The sequence below is a fragment of the Leptonychotes weddellii genome, chromosome 15 (genome assembly GCF_054177405.1).
Source record: "Leptonychotes weddellii isolate Sample4059 chromosome 15, ASM5417740v2, whole genome shotgun sequence".
NCBI classification, from domain to species: Eukaryota; Metazoa; Chordata; class Mammalia; order Carnivora; family Phocidae; genus Leptonychotes; species Leptonychotes weddellii.
The window spans coordinates 37,956,374-37,975,966 of record NC_138383.1 but is presented as its reverse complement, the minus strand read 5'-3'; the positions used below and the strand labels follow the sequence as shown (position 1 = coordinate 37,975,966).

At 37.8% G+C, this 19,593-nt stretch overlaps 1 protein-coding gene across 1 annotated transcript in view; it reads right to left on the bottom strand.

The window, feature by feature from the left end:
* The window catches only part of CPD (carboxypeptidase D), a 75,709-nt gene that overhangs the window by 54,078 nt on the left and 2,038 nt on the right, over positions 1–19,593 (bottom strand). The window contains exon 2 of the mRNA XM_081805524.1: positions 14,859–15,106. Coding sequence (XP_081661650.1) covers positions 14,859–15,106 — 248 coding nt within the window. The remainder of the gene's footprint in view (positions 1–14,858; positions 15,107–19,593) is intronic.

Here is a 19,593-nt window from a genome sequence, read left to right as displayed (position 1 = left end):
TAGAAAGCTATATACAGAATATCCTTTTCTTAATGAAATCTCAAAAAAGTAAAGCAAATTTCCTCTGAGTCTATAATAATAAACTATTCTCAGAAAGCAACTTATGAGTTGTGGTATCTACTTAATCTACATTTCTAAACTCATAGGGACCCACCAATGTGAATAGTAGCAAACTAAACTTTTAATTGCAATACAAAAAAAATATAAAAAAGCTATCCTTTTTTTTTTTTTTAAAGATTTTATTAATCCATTTGTGTGAGAGAGAATGAGAGAGAGCACATGAGAGGGGGGAGGGTCAGAGGGAGAAGCAGACTCCCTGCCGAGCAGGGAGCCCGATGTGGGACTCGATCCCAGGACCCTGGGATCATGACCCGAGCCGAAGGCAGTTGCCCAACCAACTGAGCCACCCAGGCGCCCTAAAAAAGCTATCCTAACTCTAGAATATCAGAAAGTTTTTATTCACTAGCTTCAAGTTTCACTTTAGAAATTGTTTTTTTTAAATCATCTAAAAAAACCTAGAAGCAAATGAAGATATTAACTGAGTTATGAATAACTTAAGAATTTTCTTTTGCGAGGTGCTACAAATAGGCATTATTTGTTATCTATATTAAACTTAACATTTATTTTACCAATACTAAATGTCAATGAGTAATCTTTTTTTTTTTTAAAGATTTTATTTATTTATTTATTTGACACAGAGAGAGCAAGAGAGAGAGACAGAGAGCAAGCACAAGCAGGGGGCAGGGGAAACGGCAGGCAGGGGAGAAGCAGGCTCTCCGCTGAGCAAGGAGCCTGATGCGGGACTCGATCCCAGGACTCCGGGATCATGACCTGAGCCGAAGGCAGACGTTTAACCGACTGAGCCACCCAGGTGCCTATCAATGAGTAATCTTAACTAGGCAGCTGGTTTAGATCTTGTTGTCTTGATCTTTTCCTCAGTAACAAAAAAACCTACCTATACAAAGCTACAGTTCCCTGTAACAGAACAGCCATTAATCTGTAGATAAGCCTGATGTTACTGGCAGCTGAGCTACTTCCAGATTCAGTTAATATGTTTGCTTTTTTTAAGGTGATGTCATGTGGCTCAAAACAGACTAAAGGATTAAATATCAGACCTCAGAACAGTATCTTTATCCAATTAAGGAAAATTTAAATTTGGGAAGTGGAACATTCATTACAGGCATGCCTCAAAGCAATAAAGCACTTTATTAATAGTATAAAAGGATCTGTTATTTATCTGACTTATTAACAATCATAAATAAGCAAGCCTCTATTATCCATTAGTCTCTCAGGGGGCTTCTAAGCCAATGACCTTCAAACTTGTTTATTCATACTAAAATAATTTTTGAAAAATTATGCAGTGCTTTACATATTTTTAAGTTGGTATCTAAAAGTTTTCCTCTTAAGTTTAAATAGTTGCAAACAGTGTAATTTCCTGGATGGTATAATTTTTATACTTTTAAATATAACTTTTACATTATTATTTTAGATGTACCCAAATAAATAAAAATATAGATTTAATTCCTGGAATCATCTATTTAAAACTTGTGTGAACATATACTCTTCTTTAACAATAGGAATTTTACATCTTCCCTTTTTCTACTTGAACTTATATTTCTATTCCGCTTCATCCACAGATTGTTATTTGAATGTGATATACTTATATGGTTCAAAGTCTTACACTGATCATCCTGTAACACTTCAAACTATAGTATGTATGTATACATACTTAAATTTTCCTTAATTTTCAATTTCTAATGCCCTAAGTACTAATTTTTGTCTTTTAGATTGAATTATTACAATAACTACTGGCATAAAATTTATCAGAAAGGCAAAATTATAAATTTTAATAAACAGGTAATAGTTACTGAAAATATATTTATTTATTTATTTTAAAGATTTTATTTATTTGAGAGAGAGAGCATAAGAGAGAGAGCACAAGCAGGGGGGAGGGCAAAAGCAGAGGGAGAAGCAGACTCCCCACTGAGCAGTGAACCTGATGTAGGACTTGATCCCAGGACCCTGGGATCACGACCTGAGCCGAAGCCAGATGCTTAACAACTGAGCCACCCAGGCGCCCCTGAGAATATGTTTTTTAAAAAAGATTTATTTATTTATTATGGGGGGAGGGGCAGAGAGAGAAGGAGAGAGAATCCCAAGCAGACACCCCGCTGAATGCAGAGCCAATGTGGGGCTTAATCTCATGACCCTGAGATCATGACCTGAGCTGAAATCAAGAGTCCGTAGCTCAACTGACTGAGCCACCCAGGTGCCCCAAAAATACCTTTTAATGAGAAGTTTGGTGTGATGCTTTTATGATACTGTTAAAGTAAAATTGTCCCTTTTGTTTTGGTGCCCTGGAATTTTGTAAAACTGAGTCAACATACCATAGTGAGCTTCAGGTAGGTAGAAAACTATGCCTATCTTCAGTCAAGTGGGCAAAGAGGACATGTGATCGAACCCCCACAGTAAGCATCTCTCTCAGGCCAATCAATTTTAGGAAAGAGTAGGTATGGAAGATCTGGAAATTTATTTCCATAAAGTTATCGAAACAGGTCTCTTCCTTCTCCACACACATACCTCAGTTTGAAAACCACTGATTTAGATTATTTCCTCTACTCACAAGGAGAATTGACAAAGAAAGAAAAATGGTATAAATTTTGCTTTTAAACCTACCTACCTGGGTGTCTGGCTGGCTCAGTCAGAAGAGTGTACAACTCTTGATCTCAGGTCGTAAGTTCGAGCCCCATGTTGTAGAGATTAAACTAAAAAAAACTTAAAAAAAAAATGCTACCTACCAATCCAAAGTTTTCTTTGTTCAGAAAAAACTGAATGCAATGTACTATGAAACCTATAATGCTTTCATTCCTTTAGCAGCATCAAAAACAAGACTAAAAATGTAACCATTAGGAATCTGTCCAGTAGTACAACAAATTGTGATCAACAGTAATTATTATGGGTGGCTAAATCTGATAAAAGGATCTACTCATACCCATTAAACTCCTTCACTTGTCTAAAAACAAATTTTCATATGCTTCAGGACACTCAATTCAGCCTTATCATGGAACCAGTCCCTATTACTGTTTTCACTATAGAGATCTAGCTTTGTCGGGGGAGGAGAGGAACCCTTCATTCAAAAACAGGGAACTAATAAATGACTCACTCTTACCTCTCAAGCAGAAAGTCAATAGAAAAAAAAAAATCAATGTTTCAGTGTTAAGAATTAAACATACCAAGTTTATTTTAACTTGCCTTAGTAGGCCAAACTATAAAGTATCAAACTGTATTATATAAGAACCCTATAAATTTTTTACAGAAAAAAATCGCAACATATTAGGAAATTTTACAGGAAAAACATTTTGGAGTATAGGAATATAGATAGGCAATTTCCACTGTAGATTCAAATTTGGAGCTTACTGCTATTTCTTTAATAAAACTACTTCAAAGTAGGGACTCCTGGGTGGTTCAGTCTGTTAAGTGTCTGCCTTCAGCTCAGGTCATGATCCCAGGGTCCTGGGATCGAGTCCCCACCTTGCTCATTAGGGAGCCCACTTCTCCCTCTGCCTGCCACTCCCCCTGCTTGTGTGTGCTGTCTCTCTCTCTGTCTGACAAATAAATAAGTCTTTAAAAAACAAAAACAAAAACAAAACTACTTCAGGGACACCTGGGTGGCTCAGTTGGTTAAGCGTCTGCCTTCAGCTCAGGTCATGATCCCAGGGTCCTGGGACTGAGTCTCACATGGGGCTCCTCGCTCAGCAGGGAGCCTGCTTCTCCGTCTGTCTGCCACTCCCCCTGCTTGTGCTCTTTCTCTCTCCCTCTGGCAAATAAATAAATAAAATCTTAAAAGAAAAAAATACAGGGACTAGTGAGAAGTTCTCACAATTTTGACATTTGTGAACAATTTATTTATAGATAATAAGTGAGTTTTAAGTGATAATTTTGTACTCCCTGAGATATTTTTAAAAGCTAATGAGCATAGTGCTCATAAAAAATTTTAAGTGGGACATCTGGGTCAAATGAATAGAAAAAAACCGAGGTTGCCCTTTAAAAAAATTCCCCATATTCCAGGTCTTTAAATTCAAGTTTACTTCGAGCAAATCTTAACTGAACTTGGTCTTTGTATTCTCAGCAACTTTATCTATTTCCTTCACCACTCCCACTGAATATATATTTGCTAATGATATGGTTCTACAAAGTTAAACTAAATTACACAGTCCTGCATCTATTTTCAGTTTTGTTCAAGTTGGTCAACATGATCTCTCACACAGCTCTTTGAACTGCATTTTCCTTTTTTTTAAAGTACTTTCCCATTCTCTACCACCTGAGTTAAACAGAAAAAAGAAAAAAGAAAAGAAAAAAAAGCACATCTAATATCTAGACCTCAGATCTGAAGATTTAAGGTACCAAAGCCTAAAGTAGTGATTAATGGTTGGTTCTCAACCTTCATGTAAGTCTATCACATTACAAAATATACAACTTCGCTGCTCCTAAAGGCTATATTTTAGTTTACTAAAGCAAACTCATGACTCGAGTAGAAGCAAATATTCTGTTTGAGAACCGTTTTACCTTTTGCTTTCCTTTCAAATTAGGCAGCACTCAGATTAAAACAGAGAAAAAGGGGGCGCCTGGGTGGCTCAGTCGTTAAGCGTCTGCCTTCGGCTCAGGTCATGATCTCAGGGTCCTGGGATCCAGCCCCACATCGGGCTCCCTGCTCGGCGGGAGGCCTGCTTCTCCCTCTCCCACTCCCCCTGCTTGTGTTCCCTCTCTTGCTGTGTCTCTCTCTGTCAAATAAATAAATAACATCTTTTAAAAAAAAAAAAAAAAACAGAGAAAAAGGAAGAGGTCCAAGCACCTCCTTAATATACAAGATCACATAAGACCAAAGCACTTTACTAATGCACATTTGATTATCAATAGTATTCTTAAACATGAACAATGGACCGAAAATTAATATCTGAACTTCCAGCATTCCTTAAAGAAAACATCCCGGTGCAAATGCCAGGAGTACATTCACTTTAGAGGTTAAAAAAAAAAAAAAAAACCCAAACCCCACCCATCTGTTCATTTATATATGTACTCTATTTTTTTAAAAGATTTTATTTATTTATTTATTATTTATTTATTTATCAGAGGGAGAGAGAGAGCGCACGCGCGCGCACAAGCAGGGGGAGCAAGAGAAGGAGAAGCAGGCTCCCTGCTGAGCAGGGAGCCCGATGTGGGGCTCAATCCCAGGACCCTGGGATCACGACCCGAGACGAAGGTGGACGCTTAACCGACTGAGTCACCCAGGCGCCTGAATACACCCAGGGATGTATTCTATTATACATATATATTCTAATTGAATTTCTGGCTCCAGCTCTAAGCAATTAAATTATGCCAGGACACAGTATCAATTCAATTTTCAAAATCATATACGCTGCCATACGCTTTCCACATCTCAAAACTGCTAAATCTCTTTATCATCCTGACTTCTCTCCCAATTTTCAGAGCCTATTTCCCAACTGCCCACTGGGTACTTGTAACTAGTGCATCAAGTACCATCCCCGATCTTCATTCCTCTACCACCTGAAGAGAACACGAACACACACACATACTCCTCCAATTAGTTTTCCCAGGTTCAATCACTTTTCCAGGCTCAAAACCTCCAAGTTATACCTTTGGGTCCTCTTTTTGACACTCTGTTCTACCATCTAATGGATGATCAATCCTGCAGTTCTTTTTGCACAATTTCTTATATCTCATACTCCCTCTTTATTCCCACAGCATTCCTCTAGATAAAGCCCTTATCTCCAAAAAAAAAAAAACAAACCTTGCTCCAAAGAACTGTAAACACCTCCCTAGTCTCTCTTCCTCTAGCACTCTTTCCCTGCCAATACATTTTGTATAAAGATAACTCCAAATGAATAGTACCACACTGTCCTTATGATCAAATAATTCACACTCTAGCAGGAGACACAAAAAAACTATAAACAACATAACTGGACAAGCATCATATTGATGGTATCAAAAAAAGCTCTAGGAGGGCGCCTAGGTGGCTCAGTCGTTAAGCATCTGCCTTCGGCTCATCATGATCCCAGGGTCCTGGGATCGAGCCCCGCATCGGGCTCCCTGCTCCATGGGAAGCCTGCTTCTCCCTCTCCCACTCCCCCTGCTTGTGTTCCCTCTCTCACTGTGTCTCTCTCGGTCAAATAAATAAATAAAATCTTTAAAAAAAAAAAAAAAAGCTCTAGGAAGGTAAGACAGTGACAGTGACCCTAGAGCTTCCACTACGTGGAACTGGAGAAAAGCATCCCAGAAAATAGCCCAAGGTTCACGTTTTGGGGAAAGGACAAGTAGTTCAATGACAGGGGAGAAGTAGGAGAGAAGACCAGAAATGTAGGGTTGAGTCAGACTCTGCGACCTTTAGTGTCATGCTATTAAGTTTAGACTTGATCCCATTAATATGTGAAACAAGCAAAGGTATAAGAATGCTTTAGGTTTCTGTAGGTTTGCTACTTTGCTTGTAATATATAATTCTAAAAACAAAGTAATACAAACACTAATAAAACCAGACACATCTTCCATAAGTATACTTTCCCCTCTACTTCAAATTACTGAAGACTGCAGGAAAATTAGATACGAGGACAATATTCTGTATATGTTCATTAGTCAGGTTGGTTTATTTATGTTGTTTAAATCTACTGTGTCCTTACTGATATTTTTGTCTTTGTGATCTAACAAATACTGAGACATGTTTAAAATCTCCTACTGTATTTATGGATTTGTCTATTCTTAATTTCAGATATTGCATTTTTTTCAGTTCTGCACTGTCCATTTGATTCTTTGTTTTAAATAGATTACAATTTTCTGGCATCATATGATTAATCCATAATACCCTGCGTTTGTTTGCTTTTTATTTATTTGAGTATAGTTAATACACAATGTTACCTTAGCTTCAGGTGTACAACACAGTGATTCATCAAGTTCATACACTTTGCCATGTTCACGGCAAGTGTAGCTGCCACCTATCCCAACACATCACCATTATGATATCATTGACTGCAGTCCTTCTGCTGCGTATTTTACTCCCTTGACTTCTTCATTCCATAACTGGAAGCCTGTATTGCCCACTCCCCCTCACCGACTTTGCCCACGCCTCCACCCCCTCCCCTCTGGCAAACATCGGTTTGTTCTCTGTACTTATAGGTTTGATTCAGCTATTTATTTTTTTATTCATTCATTCGTTTGTTTAGATTCTACTTATGGGTGAAATCATATGCTATTTGTCTTTCTCAGTCTGACTTATTTCACTGAGTATAACACCCTCCATCCATGTTGTCTCAAATGGCACAACTGCATCCCTTTTAACGCTGTGTAATATTCCATTGTGTGTATACATATACACACATATTTGTGTGTGTATACGTATATAATGTGTATATACGTGTGTGTGTGTGTATACACATCACATCTTCCTTATCCATTTGTCTATTGATGGATACTTAGGTTACTTCCATCTCTTGGCTATTGTAAATAATACTGCAATAAACATAGGGATGCATATCATGTATCTTTCCAAATTAGTGTTTTTATTTTCTTTGGGTAAATACCCAATAGTGGAATTATTGGATCATATGGTATTTCTATTTTTAATATTCTGAGGAACCTCCATACTGTTGTCAACAATGGCTGCGCCAGCTTGTATTCCCACCAACTCTGTACCAGGGTTCCTTTTTCTCCATGTCCTCACCATAATGCCCTATTCAATGACACAGAATATGCCCCTCAAGAATAAGCTTTTCAGTTCCTTCTTGGACCATATATAACCTTTCATGCTGTTCAAAACAATTTGGTAATTATTTTCCCCATGCTTTCCCCTTTCCGGCAACCATCTACCTCAAGCCAAATACACCTCAATATATTTAGAGCACATTAGTGCTGCTCAGTCTGACCTCCACTTTATGCAGAGAATACCTGCCCACGTGATCAAAGACGTTTATTCTCACAAAAAAACTGAATTAGTTACATTATATGCTATCTGGTCACATTTTATAACTCTTTGCCCATAAAAGGAGAAGGGGGAAAAGGTTCAAATAAAGTATAAAAGGAGAAGGAAGAAAGTTTGATAAATTCACAGAAAAATTTCTTCTTCCAAAGGAGAAAAAAAACTCATAATTACCAGTTTGAAAAGACTCAGCCCCAAGTTAGCAGTGGTTTAAAAAGATGTAAGTTTAAGCCTATGGCAGCTGACCTAACTAGAGAACACACAGACTCACATGAACAACACACAGGCCTGACAATATTTCTGACCAATTTCTTATCTCAGTACTCATTCATATAAGGAAAACAGTCTAAAAGTAGGTCATCTCAGATACATACATATGGCTCAGTCCTTACTGGAAATGGCTGACGTAACAAGACAGGACAAAATAAAAAGCCTAAATAGTAAGTTACTACACACAATTTATAAGGTGTTTTGTTCTTACTTAGAATTTGAAAATAAATCAATTTTACCAAGAGTGAACAAAAACTGTACTTTTAAACTGTGGGTCATGGGGCACCTGGGTGGCTCAGGCGTTAAGCCTCTGTCTTCGGCTCAGGTCATGATCCCAGGGTCCTGGGATCGAGCCCCGCATCCGGCTCCCTGCTCCGCGGGAAGCCTGCTTCTCCCTCTCCCACTCCCCCTGCTTGTGTTTCCTCTCTCGCTGTGTCTCTCTTTGTCAAATAAATAAAATCTAAAAAAATAAATAAATAAACTGTAGGTCATGACCCATTAGTGGACTGTGAGATATATAAGTAGGTTCAGATAAGCATTTTTTGTTTAATGAACTAGTAGAGCCTAGAAAAAAAAATACCAGAATACATCACAAAGTACTATTTCATGAAATTGTTTCAGTTTTATGTACACACAAATACGAAATGTATTTAAATGACTGAAAGGTATTTTACATTGTAAATTACAATAAAAAAAAAAGAAGTTTCAGGACGCCTGGGATGGCACAGTTGGTTAAGCGTCCAACTCTTGGTTTCCGCTAAGGTGGTAATCTCGGGGTGGTGAGATCAATCCCCTTGTGGGGCTCCATGCTCCAAGCGTGAAGTCTGCTTCGGATTCTCTCTCTCTCTCACTCCCCCTCTGCCCCTCCCACTCATGCTCTCTCTCTCTCTCTCTCAAATAAATAAATAAATCTTTAAAAAAAAAGTTTGAAAAATACTGATCTTAGATCTATCAGTAAGACAACTTATTTTCTCAGAGTGTGAATAAAATTAGGAGGAATATTTTTATAAATTTTTGTAAGATTATCTTGTCTAAAGATCATCTAAGATTTTAAATAACTGTGTTCTCATTTCTCAGATGGCAACAATTCATTTATTCAAAATTCAAAAAAGGCTTATTGTTTACCTTCTATAGACCAGGCACAGTTCTCTGTGCTAGAAACAGAAAACTGAAAAATGAATAAATCAAGTTCTTGCCCTCCTGAAGTTTTGTGTTTTTTTTAAGATTTTATTTATTTATTTGACAGAGAGAGACACAGCAAGAGAAGGAACACAAGCAGGGGAAGTGGGAGAGGGAGAAGCAAGCTTCCCGCTAAGCAGGGAGCCCAATGCGGGGCTCGATCCCAGGACCCCAGGATCATGACCTGAGCAGAAGGCAGACAACTAACAACTGAGCCACCCGGGCGCACCCCTCCTGAAGTTTAAATTCCACCAGATAAGTGGCCATGGTGTCAGCTGCTAGGCTAAGTGCTTGACATCCATTCTCACCTGGGCCTCACAATCCTATGAGGTAGATAGTATTTGTCTTCCTTTTATATATGTGGGAAATGAGTCCCAGAGAAATTACTTCACTTGCCCAAGCTTCTCTTTCTTTCTCCCTCTCTGTCTCTGTCTCTGTCTCTCTCTCTCACACACACACACCCACACACATGCTTCTAGTCAACAGCAGAGCGGGGATTCAAACTCAAGGCAGCAGGATTCCAAAGCTCTGCCCTTAGGCACTATGCTACACTGCCTTCCAGAGTTCTTCTATCTGCAAGAAAAAAATATAACAGCATTCTGCCTAAGTAAGCTTCTAAAAATTATATCAAATTGTGACTTTTGATCATATAATTTCAATTATAGGTGGCGTGGGGTTACTTGTCCTTTTTAGTATTTTGTAAGTTAAAAGAAGGCAATTCTTAAAAGTTGACCTAAAACTACCACTCAGTTTCATTAAATTTGCTTTGGAATAAACATATTAAACCATCAGATGATTATTATGTCTCCTTAACTGTGAAGAAAGAAAAAAAGAATGGTAGACAAAAGGCATACAAATCAGTACATTGTGGTTAAAAAAAAAGAAGGCCTGCTCTATGAATAAGTTCAGCTTAGGCTCTCACAATAGGAGGCTTTAGTAGCAGAGCATGACTATTCATTCAGAGGCCTTATTAGGAGAGTCATTCCCTAGAGGGATCCTGCAGGTTTGAGAAACATGTTGAGAGAAGCAAGGCCCACCCACATAGGCAGCTAGATATGCTGAGTCAACCCTGGTAACCAACATGAACATGGTGGGGCCAGATCACTCCATATCCCATACTTCTAATACACTGTCTGATCCTTGAGAGCAGAAATTGTTCCTATTTTGCTCCCACCTTTTTGCTCCCATCACCTAACCCAGTATATGGGATGTGGCAGAGGCTCAGTAAATATTTGCTAAAGGAATAAATGATATTGTACAAGTTATTTCCTCTCCGGGGTCCTGATTTCCTATAAAGCAAAAGGGTTGAAATAGATCAATATATTCACTTTTAGCTCTAAAAGTATATACTACTTTGAGCTAGATTTTGTAAATACATCACATAAAGCGTCAAATTACTCCAGGACATCCAGGTCTGAGTACATGCCTAGTCACAAGGTTTTACAATATCTTACTCACTGCAGTCCTACATAAGATAAACAAAGTGAATCTGCCCTGTTGAAACTCTTAAAACTGCTCAATATTGCTGGGGCAGGAAGAGATATAAGCTAGTTGTAGAAATAACAGAAAATATGTCTGACCATCCAGCTGGAAAAGGAGAAAAGTTGACGTTCATAAAAACAATAATAATGGCAGCAGCAAAATGTAGCTTCTTCAGATGTTTGAAGAATCAAAAAATCTGGTATCTGGTTTAACCAAATAATCTTACTTACTGTGAAGGCAGCACCCTATTTTTTTAATAGTATAACATAGATTTACCTTCTTTAATCATCAAAAAATTACTTTCTGTTTACAATTTTCTCCAAAAAAAGAAAAGTAAATTATTTTTAATTCATTATCTTAAATAATATCTCCAATTAATGAAGCAACTTGACTACATCACAAAACCATTAGTTCATGAAGTCAGGTTTTATTAAATGTTTGCTGAAGACTGAAATGGGATTAAACATCAAAGTATGTCCCTTATCTACAAAAGAAAATAAATGATTTTCAAATCACCTCTAGTTGTTATGGGCAGAAATGGCTTCTAATTATTTTAAACCTCTTGTGGATGTTTGTTACATACCAGAAATATTGGTAGAAACTATAGGGGAATCAAAAAATTCTCAAAAGTATCAAGTCCTGAAACTTAGGACTCATTTTGGGTAAACAGTGCTTGACACATAAAGTCAAAGAATAATTCAAAGATTTGGGCGCCTGGGTGGCTCAGTTGGTTAAGCGACTGCCTTCGGCTCAGGTCATGATCCTGGAGTCCCGGGATCGAGTCCCACGTTGGGCTCCCTGCTCAGCAGGAAGTCTGCCTCTCTCTCTGACCCTTCCCCCTCTCATGCTCTCTATCTCATTCTCTCTCTCAAATAAATAAATAAAATCTTAAAAAAAAAAAAAAAAAGAATAATTCAAAGATTTAAATAAAGGCACATTAAAAGAAATGTCATAAGACACTTTATAATGTAATTAACTGCCAGTAAAAAAGTAAGGAAGGGCTAAGGCATTTCACCATCGGCAGATTCTAACAGGAGAACAAGTTTATACAGATGACATTTCCATGAATTAACTTCTTCTTTCTGCTTAGTCTTAATTAGTCTAAGGCTGCATAAAATCAAAAAAGTTATTATTAAAAGGACATCAAAAGTTTAAAAAGCACAACAGCTGTTTATATAACATTTAAAAAGAAAAGGTAAACAAACCTACTTAATGACTCTTTTAAAAAAATATTCTGTGGAAAATGAGAACCCTTATGTATTACTGGTGGGAATGTAAAATGGTACAGCCACTGGGGTAAACAATTTGGTGGTTCTTTAAAACTAAATAGAAAATTACCTTATGATCCAACAATGCCACTCCTGAGTACATATCCAAAAGGTATGAAAACAAGGATTTTTTTTTTAAATATTTTATTTATTTATTTGACAGAGAGATAGAGAGAGCACAAGTAGGCAGAGAGGCAGGCAGAGGGAGAAGGAGAAGCAGGCTCCCCGCAGAGCAGGGAGCCCGACGCGGGGCTCGATCCCAGGACCCTGGGATCATGACCTGAGCCGAAAGCAGCTGCTTAACCAACTGAGCTACCCAGGTGCCCCAAGGATTTTGTTTTTTTAAGATTTCTTTATTTTAGAGAGAAAGAGAGAGCATGAATGGAGGGGGGAGGAGAAGTGGGGAAGGGAGAGAGAGTCCTAAGCCCACTGTACTGAGTGCAGGGTCAATCTGACAAGCCTGAAATCACGATCTGAGCCCAAACCAAGAGTCAGCCGTTCAACCGACTGCACCACCCAGGCACCCCAAAAACAAGGACTTAAACAGATATTTGTACACCAATGTTCATAGCAGCATTACTTGCAACAGCCAAAAAATGAAAACAATCCAGTGCCCGTCAATAGGTGAATGGATAAACAAAATGCAGTATATACATACAATGGAATACTTCTCCATCATAAAAAGCAATGAAGTGTTGATATATGCTACAGATTGCATGAACCTTAAAAACATCAGGCTAAGTGAAATAAGCCAGATGCAGGACAAACATTATGTGATTCCAGTTCTATGAAATATCTAGAATAGGTAAATCCACAGAGATAGAGAGTAGACTGGAAGGGAATGGAGAATTCTGGCTTAATGGTTACCAAGTTTGGGATGTTGAAAAAGTTTTCTAAGTAGGCAGTGGGGACATGGGTGCACAACACCGTGAATGAAATGAATGCCACTTAATTCTATACTTAAAAATGGTCAAAATAACAAATTTCATGTTATATATGTGTGTGTGTGTGTGTTCAACCAATTAAAAAAAAAAATTCCACGATCACCCCACAGATTAAAATATAAAAGGAGGGGCGCCTGGGTGGCTCAGTTGGTTAAGCGACTGCCTTCGGCTCAGGTCATGATCCTGGAGTCCCTGGATCGAGTCCCGCATCGGGCTCCCTGCTCGGCGGGGAGCCTGCTTCTGCCTCTGACCCTCCCCCCTCTCGTGTGCTCTCTCTCTCTCATTCTCTCTGTCTCAAATAAATAAATAAAATCTTTAAAAATATATATATATAAAAGGAAACCATGCCATTATATAAAAGGGAGAGAACTGATGGTCATCCCATTAACTAAGATGTCCACCATGGCCACATGGCACATGCACTTTAGGTGCGTCCTGATGTGATGTGATGTGTTCTATAGCAGTCTTGCTGGAAAATTTGACCAGGATCCAGAATATGGGATGTTCTGTAGGACAACTGGCCTGAACTCAGCAAAGGATTCACTTTGACGAGTTCACTTACTCTCTTAAGAAAAGAGAGTATTGATATGACGGTTCTACATTGGGGAAACCACAAAAGCACAAGGGCCAAATGCAATGCTTGAACTTTGACTGGATCTGATCTGAAAGAAAAGGAGCTATAAAGGAAATGAGGAATAATAAAGGAAATTTGAGTAATAGAATGTAGGATGGTAGTCCTGAATTACTGTTGATCTCTCAGTTAGGGCAACAGTATATGGTTGTATACAAAAATGTTCCCGTACTTGGAAAATACATCCTGAGGTACTTAGAGGTGAAGTATTTTTTTTTTTAATGTTTTTTTTTTTTAAAGATTTTATTTATTTATTTGAGACAGAGAGAATGAGATAGAGAGAGCATGAGAGGGAGGAGGGTCAGAGGGAGAAGCAGACTCCCTGCCGAGCAGGGAGCCTGATGCGGGACTCGATCCGGGACTCCAGGATCATGACCTGAGCCGAAGGCAGTCGCTTAACCAACTGAGCCACCCAGGCGCCCCTAGAGGTGAAGTATTAAGGAATCTGCAACCTACTTTTGGATGGTTTGGCAAAAGAGAATGTGTGGGGAGGAAGGGACGGGAGAGGTGGAACACTTAGGGTAAGATAACCGTTGGTGAATTTAAATGAAGGATATATAGGCCTTTGTGTAGTCTTAATTGTACTGTGGGTTTGAAAATTTCAAAATAAAAAAAAGATTTTTAAAAATTAGAATTCCTCGGGCGCCTGGGTGGCTCAGTTGGTTAAGCGACTGCCTTCGGCTCAGGTCATGATCCTGGAGTCCTGGGATCGAGTCCCGCGTCGGGCTCCCTGCTTGGCGGGGAGTCTGCTTCTCCCTCTGACCCTCCTCCCTCTCATGCTCTCTGTCTCTCATTCTCTCTGTCTCAAATAAATAAATAAAATCTTTAAAAAAAAAAAAAAATTAGAATTCCTCAAAGTTTCCTCTTTTCCACTCAGAGTATTCATAAGAAAGCTAAATGAGAGGCACCTGGCTGGCTCAGTCAGTATAGCATGTGACTCTTTACCTCAGTGGGGGTGGGGGGTAGTGAGTTCAAGCCCCACATTGGGCACAGAGCTTACCTAATGAAAGGGAGGAAGGGAGAAAGAAAAAGAAAAGAAAAGAAAAAAGAAAAGCCAAATGAACAAAGAGGAAAATATTGCAAATTCGGGCTTTCCATACCTTCCACATCATACCAATGTGCGCCGTTTGTGATCCCATCTTTGAAAGTCTCATCTTCATCTCCTGGACAATGAGGGGCACCAGTTCTCATTATGGGATGGTTTGATGCATAGGCTTTTGCCAAGTATTTAAAGACTTCATCATCTGAGGTTTTGCTATAGATTCCAGTGGCCTTATGTTCTGGAGAGTCATCAAAAGGATAGCTTGCTACCACGGAGCCACCATGCAGATTTCCAGAAAGCACAAACCTTTGAAAACAACCAAAGCACATATCACTGAAAAAAAAAAAAAAACAAGCACAGAAAATGCCATGTATTTAAAAATTCTACATCTTTCATAAATGAACTCAGGTATCTCTTAGAGACTTAGAAGACAACACTATCAGCTACTGGAAGCAGAACAACAACAAAAGAAAAGGAAAGAAAGCATCATCAGTTGAACAAATTTCAGGCAAACAGTTTTTGCAATTTAAGTTAACCTTAAGTAACTTTAAAGAATTTTCCCATCATTGAAAAAGTAGCTGAATAACAGTATAAATTAACATTCCAGGAGACATCTTATTCAGGGAATTCAAATATATGTGTTAGGTTGAACAATATGAATTTGCCAGTGCTCAGTCACATTGTGACTACAAAAGCGACAATTTCATATAGTTCAACCTAATACTTGTATTTCATAACATGTTAACATCGCAGAAAACATGGCCTGTATAAATATGTGTGGAATATGTGAGTTAGGTTAATAACTTCCATGATTTTTTATATTTACTATTCCAAAATATTTAAGGTAGGGAGTCTAATTTAAAACAGGATGTGTTTTGCCTGACTCCAGTTTCACAATATACTAAATTCACATTTTCAAGAGAGAAGCCGCAGTTGACAAGACTGGGGGTGGGGAGAACCTGATACAGTGAGCTGCTTTCAGAGAAAAACAATATAGCACAGAGAAGATTAGTCCTTCAGTGCATCACCATAGAAGCAGTTCTCTTTCTAAGCCCAAGGTTTCTGATTGGTCCATTAAAAAATAAACTGACATGGAGACAGGGCCCGCTCCCATAAAAGAAACATTTTTTTTTTTTTATGTTTCTACTTCTAAGCGAACCAATTTATAATTTGGTGAAATTTATAGATACAGAAATACTGAAGAACTCCTTTTATGGTGAAAGCTAAAAGCAAAAACATGCTGAAGTCCTATTTATACATCTTTCCCTCATGGAACAGTTCAAACTATTACTGTGACTACAGATTAAACACTTTCCTCTTTGCACTCTAAATTGGATTTTCTTGCTTCTGCCTTTTTGTGGCTGAAATGAACTGACCTACAGAAATTCTAAAGGGGGTTATGTATAACGTTTCTTTCTATATGCTTCAAAGAAACTTAAACCTATAGTATGTCTAATTTGAAAGGTTATTTTAAGTGTGATCAGTACCATCCCAGGGAATATCAAAAAGTGAAAATTACTTGTAACACAGAATCCGTTCATCAGAAGACAGAACTTAGCCAATAAAAACAGTGATTAAATACTAGAATAGAGTATGAAAAGAGACTAGTTAAAAACTAACATATATAATTATAATTAGCAATCTTCCAGACACCAGAGAATGCCATTTGGTGGAGCAGCAATAGCTCAGGCTTTGGAGCCAGGCAAATATGGGCAAGAACATTCAGTCTCCCAGAGCTGTCACTCAGTAATAAATATGGTGTCACCAGTAATAAATATGATATTGCTCAGTAATAAGTATGATATCGCCAGTAATAAAATATGATCAGGAAGAAGTTACTGCCTCTAAATTCATTGAACCCCAGTTTCTCTCTCATCTGTAAAATGGGGATTAATGCTACCTGCTTCCCAGGGTTGCTATAAAAATTAATACACGTACGACACCTTCCAGCACAACAACTGCTGTATATCCTCTGCTCAACAAATGTCCACTCCTTTGGAGATATCTAGCATCCTACTTCGGGAATCACTGCCTTCAGACTTTCATTTTTTCCCCACTACCAGTGCTAGCTCTTGGGTGATAGAATGATACAGAAATTCTAACTCCATTCTACGCATCTGGCCCTCACTGCTAAGGTATTATCAATTTACTTCTGATTTGTATGCCTAAAGTAATTGAAGTACTTTTCTCTCCCCCTTCTGATTTTGGGAAAGTTACAAGAAGGCTAGCCTAGTTCCATTCAGCAACAAATTTTCTTAAGTGTCAACTATGTGCCAAATGTTCTAGGCACTAAGGAATACGCCAGAGAACAAACAAACATAAAAATGCCCACAGGCACTCATATTCTAGTAAAATAAAATGGATAACTGCATATTCTAAATAGTGAAGCATGCTACTTTGTGTATTTTCTTTTTTTTTTTAATTGTATATTTTCAATTAAAACTTTAAAGTCCGAGATTCTCAACTAAATGCTGTTTTCACTTTGTCTGGCATTGCTTGCAATGCTTCTCAGAAATATTAAAATGGCCTAATGAAATACTTTTAGAAAAACAAAATATTTGCAATCTACTTGAGTGATAAAATTCAACTGTTAGATTTTCCTTACTTTACTTATGTAGTCTTAAAAGTATGAATGCCACTCTTACAAGGATTTCAAGACAAAGTGATACCTATTACAGTCGCTATAAGTTTATCGTTTTTAGTCTTTATCAAACCAACTTTGCATGTCAATCCAATTTTATTTGAAAGGTATTTTATTGTTTTTGTTTTTTTATTTAAGATTTTATTTATCTATTTGACAGAGAGAGACACAGCGAGAGAGGGAACACAAGCAGGGGGAGTGGGAGAGGGAGAAGCAGGCTCCCCGCCGAGCAGGGAGCCCAATGCGGGGCTCAATCCCAGGACCCTGGGATCATGACCTGAGCTGAAGGCAGACGCTTAACGACTGAGCCACCCAGGCGCCCCTTACTGTTTTCATTCAAATCAGTTCCTTTAAATGTTCCTCATACTTCAGGATCATATATTATTCCTTGCATAAGATTTAAGGTACCTGCTAAATATAAGTATTATAAACAAGATTTATAGATATAAAAAAGTTAATCTCTAAGTTAACTCTATTTTGCTCTCCAGATAACCCTATAAATAACTTTTAAAAATTATGAGAACTTGAGGGGCGCCTGGGTGGTTAGGTGGGTTAAGTGTTTGACTCTTGATTTTGGCTCAGGTCATGATCTCAGGGTCATGGGATCGAGCCCCGCGTCCAGCTCTCTCTCCCTCTCCCTCTGCCCCTCCCCTCCCGCGTTTTCTCTCTCTCTAAAATAAATTAAAAAATAAATTAAAATAAAAAATAAATAAAAATTATGAGAACTTGAGTCTGATAAACTAAATTCTAAAGATTCAGGAAACTAAAGATATAATACAAGCCCCTCAATAGTAGTTTGTACCCACCCCCAGCAATATGGTAATGATTTTCACCAACATACCAAAAAATCATTTATATGCTAATCTCCTATTAAAGTCTAAGCAAATACATTTAATTAAAGAAGCCTAGTGTGCCAAAAATGGGGGCCAAGAAAACTATAAAATCTTTATTTTAATGATGGGGTTAAAATCTTGTATATTTTCCTAAGTATGTGTCAATTATCAATAATACAGAGGCACCCACTGGATGAAGTATAAAGTGAAACAAAGAAAATAAAATTCACTTTCCTAAGCAGAAGGAAATAAGTCTTAAATTCTTACCTACCCAAAATAGCAACAAAAATCTATTTCTAATATAGCTGGGTGAACTGCCTATCTAGAAATTACTCAAATGATTTCAGAAAATACACTGAAAAAGGTAATTTTCCCATACAGACTAATGTGTGCAGTTCTTAAATTTCCTATTCATGGAGCTGACTCTAGGCATCAATCTCAAATTGTGTGTATGCTTGTGCTTCTCATTTTATTCACATATCAGTGGCCTTTGTTAATTTATCATTAAAGAATATGCATTTTGAGTTAATTTGTGAAAACTGAGGATGGATGGATGTACTTTTCACCCTATATAGTCACCTACTTTCCCTTATTAGAATTACATGTTTGAAACGTGGTTGGTTCAGATTGGGATAGTCCATAGCCACGGAACAAAATGACTTTTTGTGTAATGACAACAAACCCAGATTAACTTTTAAAATTGTCACAAGCTCCTATCATTGAACTAATCGGCCCAACCCAAAACTTATAATCATTAAATACTGTGATATGAAAACGTTAACCAGAGAGCAAATTTTTGGTTCCACATTTAAAGTTTAAGGCTTTTGATGCAGCCTCAAGGTGACTTGCAAAGCTCATTTTCATTTCTGGTCACCACAGAACTAATACTGAAGAGAAAAATCTAGTCACGGAATTTATATCCCTACAAGGGTCATGACAGGGCATTTTCATTTAAGCAATGCAAACAGTGCATTCGATATATCATCTCAGAAAAGCCCTGGCCATCATAGCTTCTGACAGCAAGATATACATTAAAGTCATGTTTCTTAGACAAATGTTCAGAGATCATGATATGGTTATCTTTACAAGAAAAAAAAAAATCTTCCCAGAATATATATGTGAAATTAAATATCTACAAGGGATCTCAAAAGGAAGAGTAAAGTGAAAGGTGGAAATAAAAAAAAATCTAGGGTTGTCATAATGCCTATGAATTTTCTAGGTCTGCTATATGTATTGAAATCTTATAGAAGAGGTGATCCCAAGTGCCACAGAGAAACTTCTCTGTTCATTATTACTTTTATTGTATCTGTCACTTAGAA